Here is an 11832-nt window from a genome sequence, read left to right as displayed (position 1 = left end):
CTCTCCCTAGTAATTTGAAATCTGATTTTTATAATAAACTATGCCTCCCTATAGTTATGAATCTGTTTGTAAGCTGTGCATTTTCGTTGGACTGTTTTTTATATTACTGATCACATTGGGTTAATTACTATAGCTTTATAGTATATTTGGTAGGTGGTAAGATATGAGTATTGTTTCTGTTGGTTTTCCAATATATTTTTCTGCAATATCTGTTTTGTATAATTTTAAAATCAATTCATTAACTTCTATTTTAAAAAATATTGTTGAAATTACATTGAATTTACAGATAAGTCTATCTGGAGTGATATATTGTGATTACTATTGAGGCAATTTTGATTAATCATACTATTCTTAGTTTTCTAAGAGTAGTTTTCAATTTTTACTGTTAAAATTATTCTTACTGATAAAATGGTTTATAATTTTGATGCCCATATTTTCCAGTTTTCCCGTAATATCTTATGTTCAGTGACTCATCCATACTAGCAATTGAAAAGCTGTCTGTAATGCAGGAGATACAGTTCTATCCCTGGGTTGGAAAGGTCCTCTGGAGAAGGGAATGGCTACCCACTCCAGTGTTCTTGTCTGGAGAATCCCATGGACAGAGGACTGCCCATGGGGTTGCAAAGAGTTGGACACGACTGAGCAACTAACACTTCACATTTCACCATTCACATTCTCTGTTAGACTGTGTATTAGCTATTAATATGAATTTTGTCTTTATTGGGGAATGATTTAATCTTTAAAGTAAAAAATGGATCTTTTTGTTCTCTAAGAAATAGAATAATGTGAAACATTATTTTCTCTGTGAAACAAATATACATATTTGAATTTCCAAGGTTGGTTCTGTCAGAGTACTCTGTTTCTTTAAGCAATCTAATTGTCTTAACCCGATTTTCCTGATAAATAGAAAAGGAAGGAAAAAGCAGTCTTGATAGAAGGGAAAAAGGAGGCTAATTTTAAACGAAACAGGAAACCCAGAGAGGAGACTCTAGCATCATTTTATAGTGCCACCAATAATATTTGGTTGTTTCCAAACACCGCTTTGGAATCTTCCATATGTTATTTACTGTAAAATTTCCTTGCTTATGGAATTTTATGAAATCCTCAGTGCCTCCTAAGATAAATTTCCCATTCTTGGGGAAAGGCTGTCCACTTGTATTTTCTAGCAAATATGTGGCCTTGTCGCTCCCATGCCAGCCCCACCACTTCGAGATCCTCTGACCAAAAATTTACCTGTGGTTTCCAGGACCTACTCATAGAAGAATCATTCCAAGGGATTATACATATATTCAAAAAGGCTCCTCTATCATGAAAGGTTTTGGTCAATTCTAAGTTACAGAAATTCAACTAGTTCATTAATTCGGCAAATTAATCCTTTTATTTCAGCAAAGTAAGCCTATGTCCATTGGCTGTTTGGTGATTTGGGCTTTCTGCAGGTGTCTCTCTCTCTTTTCTTACACACGTGCGTGCACACACACACACACACACACACACACACACACACACACACACACCGTACTGCTTTTCCTTCTTTTTCCTCCATTATAGCCTTTTTGGTTTTTTTTTTAAATCACTTTTGCTTTATTACTTATAATAACTATGATAACTTTTTTCACTTTTGCTTTAAAATTAGTCATTTCAATATCAATTATGCCTAAAAAGACTGAACGTTTATTGGAGTGCAGTTGATGTACACTGTTGTGCTAGTTTCAGGCATACAGCAAAGCGATTCCTGTACATATGATTACATTCATTCTTTTTCAGATTCTTTCCCATATAGCTTATTATAGAATATACAGTAGAATTCCCCGTGCTATACAGTAGGGCCATTATGAGTTGGCTATGTTATATATAGTGCTGTGCATTTGTTAACCCTAATCTCCTATTTATTCACTCCCCACCCCCCACCAACAATTTCCGCTTGGTAACCATAAATTTGATTTTGAGATCTATGAATCTGTTTACTTGGTAAATAAGTTCATTTGTATCATTTTTTAGGGCAGATGGTCTGACTTGTCTCTGTGTATCCTTAATGACTAGGGGAACGCCTGTGATCTGTGGAGATCAAGCAAAAAATACTTGCTGGATAAATGAAACCAAGTATGTCTGCTCAGGTAATACAAACATTTATTTTTAGTTTCCCACTGAGGAAATCTTTCTTAGTGATAAGATTCCGGGCATAAATGGCCTTTCTCCTGTGCCTTTCCTAGAATGCTAAGTTGACATTTATTAGAAAGGTGAATCAGCTTGTTTGGCTGTGGAGGGGAGGAAGTTGTCACTTCTGATTGATAATGTTGTGCTAGTATCTAATCCCCAGCAACTTTTGGCATTTCCCATCTATTCTTAACATCACTCCATTTCTGCTCTTAACATTCAAATATCCATACGTTTTGAATGGAGACATTCTTAAAGGAAGAGTTTGCTTTTACGGACATACCCAAGCTAGAAAAATGACTTTAGGAGAAAAGTGCTGTGGCTGAAACACACACATACACACACACACACACACACACCCCCTCACACACACACACACACACCCTCACACACACACACACACACACACCCTCACACCCTCCAGCAACACCTCATGTTACATGAAGGTATTCCTGGCAGAGTTTCCTGCTGATGATTTGAGCCACAGTGTGAGTAATGTCTGCTTGCCTGAGCATTGTAAAGTGATCTCCCTCCATTAGGTGAAGTCTTGAATGAAGGGTGGCAGTACAGCATTTCTTAGTTCAATATCTTCTGTCTTTCTGCCGCCTCTTTGCCCTCTGCAAATTGTGGGTGGCTGGGAAGGATGCTGTGGGAAGGGGAGAATTCTGCTGAGCCCAAGCATTTTTCAACACAAAAAGGATTCTTGTTGTAACTAATGTAATTATTTAAGATTGTTATAGGAAATTTTTCAGTGCTTATACCACCTTCCCACTTTTATTAAAGCTGTTGAAATGGAGCCAGACATAATACAGATGGGAAAAATATTGTCAATATGGCACTTGGGAACATTACCTGTAAATATGGGCATTTTAATATCTCCTGGAATATTGTAGGTTCAGTAGAAATATTTTTTATAAAAACAAGTTATATATGTTTATAATAAATGACTAGACATTTTGAGAAAATAATTTCCAAATAAATGTGTTTCCTTTGCATAAGAAATAGTAAATGAACTCTTGAACTAACTATGCAGTTTTGATTAAAGACCAAGAAAAATCATGATCATTATAATGGACTGAGAGGTTGTCAAAATACAGGGCTCTTATCCCTGGTAATGGTTTGCTAGCTTTCTCACACGGGGACTGCTAATTTGAAATAACCTGAGAGAAGCACAGAGGAATATCTCCATCAACAAAAAGCAGGTGGTAAATATTAAGACCGGAGGTGATTTTATCATATTCTTTAAAAACACATGTAATAATATTTGGCTTATTCTTTTAATATATCAGAACATTCTGAGTTATTATTAAAATATTTAATAAAATACCAAATGCCTTTTTTTTAAGGTAAGAAGGACTGTAGACCTATAGCATCTCTGTAAAGAAAAGGCATATTCTCTATAAATGTAGCAGTCTTTGTCCCTTGTTACTGAGTATTTTACCACAAAATGGGACAGTTGTATCATGTTGCATTGAACCAATGGTTCTGAAAGCCAGGAAATGACAGCACTAATCTAGGCAATAGGCTCACATATAAACCAGATAGTGAATCTTTTATGTCAAACTTGCATGTAACTATGTATATGTACATAGTATATGACAGTATATGTACATAGTATATGCAAATTTGACATAAAAGATTCACTATCGGGTTTATATGTGAGCCTATTGCCTAGATTAGTGCTGTAATTTCCTGACTTTCAGAACCATTGGTTCAATGCAACATGATACAAATATGTTTATGTATGAATATGCCATTCTATGAGGCTTGCATAGGTAAAAGGTACTAGTGAATGGTTGCTTCCATAAAAGGAGTCTAGGTAGCTAAGGACAGGGATGAGAAGAAGACCTACGTTTCATTGCATATCTCTGTTTTTTTGAATTCTATATCATGTACATCTGTTTTCTAAATTTTGTAACAATTTATAAAAAAGAAGTTCCATGTAGATGAATCGGGTGTCTCTCACTTTAGAAAGCAAAGCAGGGGCTTCCCTGGCGGCTCAATGGTAAAGCATCTGTCTGCCAATCCAAGAAATGCAGGTTCCATCCCTGGATCTGGATGATTTCACATGCTGTGGAGCAACTAAGCCAGTGCGCCACAGCTGAGCCTGTGCTCTGACTAAGCCCACGTGCCACAACTACTGAGTCTGTGCTCTAGAGCCCTGGAGCTGCAACTACGGAGCCCACATGGCTGGGCAACTGCGGAAGCCTGCACACCCTAGAGCCTGTGCTTTGCACCAAGAGAGGCCACGGCAATGGGGAACCTGAGCATTGCAACCAGAGAGTGGCCCCTGCTCGCCACAGCTAGAGAGAAGCCCACGCAGCACCGAAGACCCAGCACAGCCGGAAACAAACACGTGAACACAAAATTAAAACATATCGAAAAAGCAAACCAACAAGGACTTGCTTGCTGTATACAGACTTACTGTTTAGCACAGGGAACTAGACACAATATCTTGAAATAATCTATAATGGAAATGAATCTGAAAAAGAGTATATGTATAACTGAATATATATACGTTCAGTGATTCAGTGATACACTTGAAACTAACACAGTAGAAATTAACTGTACCTCAATAAGAAATCAAAACATTGTTAAATAAAAAGAAAGACTCAAAGGATTTGTGTTCTTTCCTCACCCCTCTTCTCAAATATTTGTAAATATTTTGTAAAGTACCTGAACCTGAAAGACAGTATGTTATGGGGACATTTGATATCCATGAATGACTATGGAAATATCCAATTAATAAGAATCAAAGATATTTACATGTATTTCCAGAGCTGAACATAGTGTGAAAACATATACAGCTATATAAAAGGGTTATTACTATTTTACAGATAAGAAAACTATAAGGCTCGGCCGATGAAGTAATTTGCCCAAGGTCACAGAGCATGTTCATTACCCAAGGTAAACTACGGTAACATTTCTACCCGACAAAACTTTGAACTAGCAAGTGGTTCTAATTCCTTCTAGAACCTATGGTTGGAAGGATTTATACTTCAGTCATTGAAAGACAACTATCAAACACAAATATCTTTTATGGAAGAGAATTTGTCATACTCAGAAGGCTATTTGTGATGTCATCAGTATGCTTTAAGCAGTTTGATTTATAACAACTTTTTAATGTCCCCAAGTACCCATTTGAAATGTCCTCAAGTGGTTTCACTAAAAATGACTCTTTTGTAAAGTCAGGCTTCTGAGCATGGTATAACATTTCTGGCATTTTTAATGGACATTTAAAAATTGTAGTTGAGTAATTTGTTAGTTTTATCTTGTCTAACCAATTACCGCAGACTTAGAGGCTTAAAGCAACACTTGCTTTTTATCTCAAGCTGTGACGAGAAGACGCCTGACACAGAACGGCTGGGTCCCCTGATCAAGGTCGGATCGAGGTGTCAGCTGTGCTCTGCTCGCATCTTTTCCTTGTCTTGCGGTTGTGACAGGAGTCAGCTTCCTGATGGGGGACTGAGGTCCCCATTCCCTTGCTGGCCATCTGTCAGCGGTAGTCTCAGCACCTAGGTTCCACCTGCATTCCTTGTCATGTGGCCCCTTCTAGCTTCAAAGGCAGCGGTGGAGAATCTACCCCTAGTCAAATTCCTCTCATGCTTAGAATCCTCATCTTCAGGAAGAGCCCAGTCCTTTGAAAGGCTTGCCTGACTAGGTCAGACCTACCCAGAAGTTCTTATCTTAAAACCAAGTGATCTGGGACATCAATAACTTTTGCAAAATGTCTTCACAGCAGCACCTTGTTCCCTGGTGGCTCAGACAGTAAGGAATCTGCCTGCAAGGCAGGAGACCTGGGTTTGATCCCTGGGTCAGAAAGATCCCCTGGAGAAGGGAGTTTCAGTATTCTTGCCTGGAGAATTCCATGGACAGAGGAGCCTGGCTGGCTACAGTCCATGGGGTCACAGCGTCGGACACAACTGAGCGACTAACACACATACAACTGGGAGAAGGTGTGTACCACCAAGTGCTGAGAATCTTGGGAGCTGTCTTTGAATTCTGCCTACACAAGTAATAAGCGGGCTGAATATAGTATAAATATTACCACCACCACTAAACAAGTCTACTCAACTCCCTGAGGGGCTACTTTCTCCATCAAGAATCAAAGCAGAGGATCCATTAGCATTTTATTTCTATTATTTACTTAGGGTCACATTTGATAACAACCTCTTGTTTCCATCTCACTTCATTTGAGCCTTAAAGATGCAGATATGAGAATTTAATATCCACGTGTCCAACTCATAGTTGGGAAAACTAGGTCTCAGGGGATGAAATTATTTGCCTGAAGTCTCACAGAATCTCTATCTTCCTAGATCCAAGGTTCTTAATACACTGTAGCATTTGATTTCTAAAATATTAAAGTACCATCATTTCTTATTTCAAATTTTCTGAGTTTCTAGTAAATTTTTTTTCAAACCTCTAGACTGCTATCACAGAAAATCATAAAAAGCAATGGTCTTCCTATTGCCTGCAGCATGAGAAAGAATTGCATTAACACTAATAGGCCCATGTAGTGGAAAGTATTTATGCACGCTTTCCTGCAGGAACATATTTAAAAAACCAAAAAACTTACAATACTTTCAATAAATTCAGTAAGTTGAAACTAATTTTAAAATTCGATTCACTGAGGCACCTCTTCATTTGCTATTTTCATGTTCTTTGTGGTGGTAACATAGATGTGTGTGTATTTCAGGACTTGAAACTTTTATCTTGCCTAAGACGTGACCATACTTTATGATCACCAGAAAGTGATTTAGGTGACAAAATTGAAGCCACATCGAGGGTGATGTAGAATTAACTGAAAGTGCGCCAAGCTTCCGTTAATCACAAAGTCACCATAATCTCAACAGGACCAAGGAGACTCCATAATAAATCTTTCTTTTCAGTTTCAAATGCCCCTGAAGTAGACAAATGGATGTCGTCTACAAAAGCAGACTGATGATTTACAAATGTAAGTGACAGGGAGTGCAGAACTCCATAGAATCATTAAAAGTAGAAAGACAGACACAAGGGGACTCTCACTCCCCATTTTTCAAATTAAAAAAAGTAACTCTGAGAAGTTTAGGGATTTGCCTGAGGGCACACAGCTTGGGGTGTGACAGAGCTAACGCATAAATACAGACTTTTGATTCCAGTCCAGTACTCTCAGTTTACTAATTGCATTCTTTAATAAAAAAAATGTATCCCATGCAATTTTCCACAAATACTGTCATCACTGTAACCAAGAGAAGTATTTGGATGTAAGGTACTGAAAATAGATGGTTTGAATTCCCCCCAACCCACCCATTCCCAAAACTTAGACCCCTGTCTCTACTCTCATTTCTCCAAAACTTTCTCCTGCACTCTCTACTGCCATCCCTGGCACCTCGCTCACACCCTCTGCACGTGACTTTCTTTGCTCTGGACCCTTGTAACATGTACCAAGGTCAGTGCTGTTCCAAGGGAGTGACACTGGGAGTATTCTACTCACTCAACAATAAATGTAATAACTCCTAGAACTTAGATCAATAATATACTTTTTTGGAGGGGGAGGAGTATTTTATTACTGACATTGGTGAGAACTTGTGGCATTTAGTGATAATAAAAAGCAGACTGACTTTTAGTTAGTTTTATTGTTGGTAATGAATTTTTTTTATAAAAAAGATACTGTCTTCCCATTGCCCCCTGTGACACTGGCTTAGATTAAAGGATAGGAGGTCCCTATGAGCTACTCACATCTATAAGGCTTCACTTTCTTTAGAAAATGTTCTGTCTTAGAAGGGTGGGGATGGAGAAGCAAAGCACCATCATAATATTTGAATGTACATGTACTTTTTAAGTAAACATTTAAAACTGTATATGAAATGTAAAATAGATCCCACAGTATTATAAGGAAAACAACATTGGTAAAGAGATTGGTTGTTGAGAAGCCAGAGTCTTAGATATTTATCTGAGTTTGTATGGGATTTCAAACTTAGTGTGTTTTCATTAGCAAAGAACTTTTAGTTTTTCTTGTCACTGGGCTCACAGAGAAGCGGACACTTTAATCTAATTCAGGTAGAAGCAGTATGCATGGGGATTAAGACAGCCTGCACACTGTGACCATGGGCGAATTAATCTGGCTAACTATACATTTCTCCATCTATAATATGAGAATAAATAGTAATACCTACCATACAGAGTCATCTTGGGGATTAAAGCTAGCTAGTCATATAAAGGGTTTAGCCTCATGCTGATGCATATTAAACACTCAATGAATATTTACCATTACTGTTGTGATGTTTATCCAGTGGCTAAAAGATACAAAGTTTCTCATTTTAAAAAATGTTTTATTCTGACATAAAATTCTGCTTATTTTCTTTATTTCCCTCAAACTTGGAACATGAAAAAACACTCACACAGGTATTTAAGGCACCAACCTCAACTTCACTGGGAAAAAGATACTAATTTAGCAAATTTCTCCCAGGACACTAGATGGCGATCTTCTCCTTTAAGAAAAAACAACAACAACAACAACAACTAGGGATTCATTGGATTCATTAACACTTCTTGCTTTGACAATTGAAATTGACTGCTGCAGATTTAAAAGCAAAGAACAGAGGTTAAAATCGCCTCTTGGAACACTAGAGTGTCAGAACTGTAGAATTTCTGGATTTGCAGGCTTAAAGATAGGGGTAGCAAGGTCTGGGGAATCCTGGCTTCAAACATTCGCCCTTGGGTAGTCTTGGACTTCACCATTCCAGATCTCATTTTCCTCTTTTATAATATGAAGCGGTTAGGTTAGATTATCTTCAGTGTCTCTTACAGATTTAAAATGCTATGATTTTAAATAATTCAATGTTTACTCTATCAGGTTGTATTTTCTCAAATATTCCTTGTGCTCTTAATTAAATATTTCATAAGCCAAGGGACATGATTTAAGGTCACAAAGTTCAATGTCACCTAAGTTAAGACTGATTTAGTAAAAACACAAGATTGATTTCGAAAGATATGAATGAATTCCGGGTTTTGAGATGTGTGTAAAATATTGGTCTAAAGATTTCTTTAATAAGCAGGAGAAACATATTTGAATAGCTGCATTTAAGATTAGTATATAAGACATGAAAATAACCTGTCCATTTCAGAGTCATTTTAAAACTATTTCCATATCTCCCATAAATAAAATTGAACCTATGCCTAGATTTTTTTAAGGAGATAAATTTTTTCTAATGTATTTTTAAATGCCAATTATTTTGAGTGTTTCTAAAGGGATGATAGCAGATTAAGCTGTTTATAGATAGAAGCAATAGAACAGTAACTATCAACAAGACAGAGAACGCTTTCTCAAATATGAGTAGATGAAGCCAGTCTGTATTGTCTAGATGTGGCTTAAAATGTTTTCAATTTTAAATAATTGGATTAGTAGAACTAACAGTAAATAAAGAAATCTTGAGAATAAAATATATTTTAGGGTTGATTTATAAGTAAAAGTATATGCCTGCTTTTCCTTTACCAAGGTATTTCAGACAAGGTAGAAAGATTTTTATAAAAATAAGCATCCAGTGGATCATATGATGATATTTCTTTTTAAGGAAAATTACTATTTCTACAAAAACTCTCTGGTATTTTAGTTTGCATCCTTTTTTTTTCTTTAAAAAATAGATTTGTGGATCTTTACCTGAAGAAATGTTCCTCCCACACATCCAAACATTTTAGCTGTGATTTGTGAACAATACTCCCTGTGATATGTGTGTGTGTGTGTGTGTGTGTGTGTGTGTGTGTGTGTGTGTGTGTAGGAATTAGCAAACACTCTGGGTCCAAATGTGTATAAACATCCCTTTAGCACTGAGTGTGGTGATGGGTGCAGAGGTGAGGGAGAAATACAGCTGGCCAAAGCTATTTTCCCTTAAAACCGGAGTTGTTGGGGTGAGCCCGCAATTCAGCACTGGTGGGCCCCACTTCACAACCAGGGTGGTGTGATATAATTTGGGTGCTCAGTATACAAATTTTAATAGTAGCAGATGAAATAGAAACCAAACTCCGAAGAAGTTTCCAATGGATGCATGGCCTTTTCCTTTTTGGCAAATCTTTGGCTCATTATCAGACACATGTTCCTCCAATTTACCCACCAACAATTTCAGTTTACTATTGCCACTAAAAGCTTATGGTGAAAAGACCTGGTACCGCGAGTGCCCTGTTATTCTTATTACTTGGGGTCACAACCACAAGACTTCATACTATGGAACAAACACACACGTACACCCTTACCAAACAGGGCAAAGAGAAGTAAAAGGTGAAAACAAGATGAATTCACGCACGTTATTGTCTAAAGGCAGTTTAATATTTATGAACTGTCTCTCTCTCTCACACACACACACACACACACTCACACGCACACACCCCACAAAGTCTTTAGGCTCCAGTTACAAGCCCTGCGTCATCTTACCAGATCACATGGTAATTGTTGCTATTTCAAGGATCAAGTGGCATAAAGCTCCCCCCTCACCCCACCCCACCCCAGCCCTTCCCTTTGGTACCATATAGCGTGCAAGAGTGATTATTGTGTGATGGGGTGAGACCAGGCGCACTGGTCCAACCCTCCCAACTGGAAACCAGGCTCTCGGTGGGGTGGCGCGCGCGCCGTGTTCTCACGAAGTGATTGGGAAAGGGGGACGGGGGAGGGGGTCTCAGGGGAGGAAGGGCAGCTCTAATTGGTTTCTCAATGAAAGATAATCACCTATTCCCCCGAGAGGCGGGGGATTAGCACTCTGCCTCTCCTCTCCGGCGCTTTTAGACTTCTCATCCTCCCCTCGATGCTCCTAGTCCATTCAGCAGAAGCGGAGCGAAGACCGCGGCTCCTCGCGCCGCAGTAGGGGCAGCGCCGCCGCGCTCCGGGACCCAGCGCCCATTCACTCGCCCCGTGCGCTCCCGCCTCGCCCGGCTGCAGGCCCCGCCGCCGTCGCCCGAGAGAAAGTTTCGCGGAGGGGCTCCGGGAACAACATGAGCGAGCTGGAGGAAGACTTTGCCAAGATTCTCATGCTCAAGGAGGAGAGGATCAAAGAGCTGGAGAAGCGGCTGTCAGAGAAGGAGGAAGAAACCCAGGAGCTGAAGAGGAAGCTGCATAAATGCCAGTCAGTGCTGCCCGCGCCCTCGACCCACATCGGCCCGCGGACCACCCGGGCACAGGGCATCTCGGCCGAGCCGCAGACCTACAGGTCCTTCCACGACCTCCGACAGGCGTTCCGGAAGTTCACCAAATCCGAGAGGTAGGCGCCGCCGGGGCGCGGGCCGGAGCGGGGCCGGAGCGGGCGGACGGGCGGGCCGGGCGCCGGGGGCGCCGGGGGCTCCGGGCCGCGGCGGCGGGGCTCGGTGCCCGGCGCGCCGAGTGGGGGCGGCCCCGGCGCGCCGGGACCGGGGAGTGTTTATTTTTGTTTCTGCCCGTCACGTGCTGCGCTGGTCTCCGCCGGGCTGGGAAAGGCGAGCTCCTCGGGGAAGCGCGCCCCTGTGGCGTGGGGGTGGGGAGGGGAGCGCGGAAAGTTCGGTCGCGCCCGCTAACTTGGCCGCTGCGCACCCCGCCGAAGTCGCGCGGTCTTCCCTGCGCGCACCCCTGGGGAGACTACCTCCCGGGACAGGACCCGGCCCATCCCGGGGCCTGGAGAGCTTCCTGGAGGTGACCCCCCAGACCCAGGCCACAGGGCATGCTCCGTGCGCCGCTGG

The 11832-nt window shown here is 40.6% G+C and overlaps 1 protein-coding gene and 1 long non-coding RNA gene across 2 annotated transcripts in view; one reads left to right on the top strand and one right to left on the bottom strand.

Moving 5' to 3' along the window:
- Positions 1-7306: 7306 nt before the first annotated feature.
- On the bottom strand, positions 7307-11539 carry LOC132658439 (uncharacterized). Its single transcript, XR_009598090.1, has 2 exons — positions 11329-11539; positions 7307-11190 (listed from the first exon to the last, which is right to left on the bottom strand). It is a non-coding gene; the product is annotated as an uncharacterized LOC132658439 (long non-coding RNA).
- PRKG1 (protein kinase cGMP-dependent 1) overlaps positions 10935-11832 on the top strand; it is a 1392774-nt gene continuing 1391876 nt past the window's right edge. The window contains exon 1 of the mRNA XM_004020002.6: positions 10935-11381. Coding sequence (XP_004020051.3) covers positions 11116-11381 — 266 coding nt within the window. The 5' untranslated portion in view covers positions 10935-11115. The remainder of the gene's footprint in view (positions 11382-11832) is intronic.

Source organism: Ovis aries, chromosome 22, assembly GCF_016772045.2.
Source record: "Ovis aries strain OAR_USU_Benz2616 breed Rambouillet chromosome 22, ARS-UI_Ramb_v3.0, whole genome shotgun sequence".
Lineage (NCBI taxonomy): Eukaryota > Metazoa > Chordata > Mammalia > Artiodactyla > Bovidae > Ovis > Ovis aries.
Note: the sequence above shows the minus strand (reverse complement) of the source record. Positions and strands in the feature narration are given on the sequence as shown.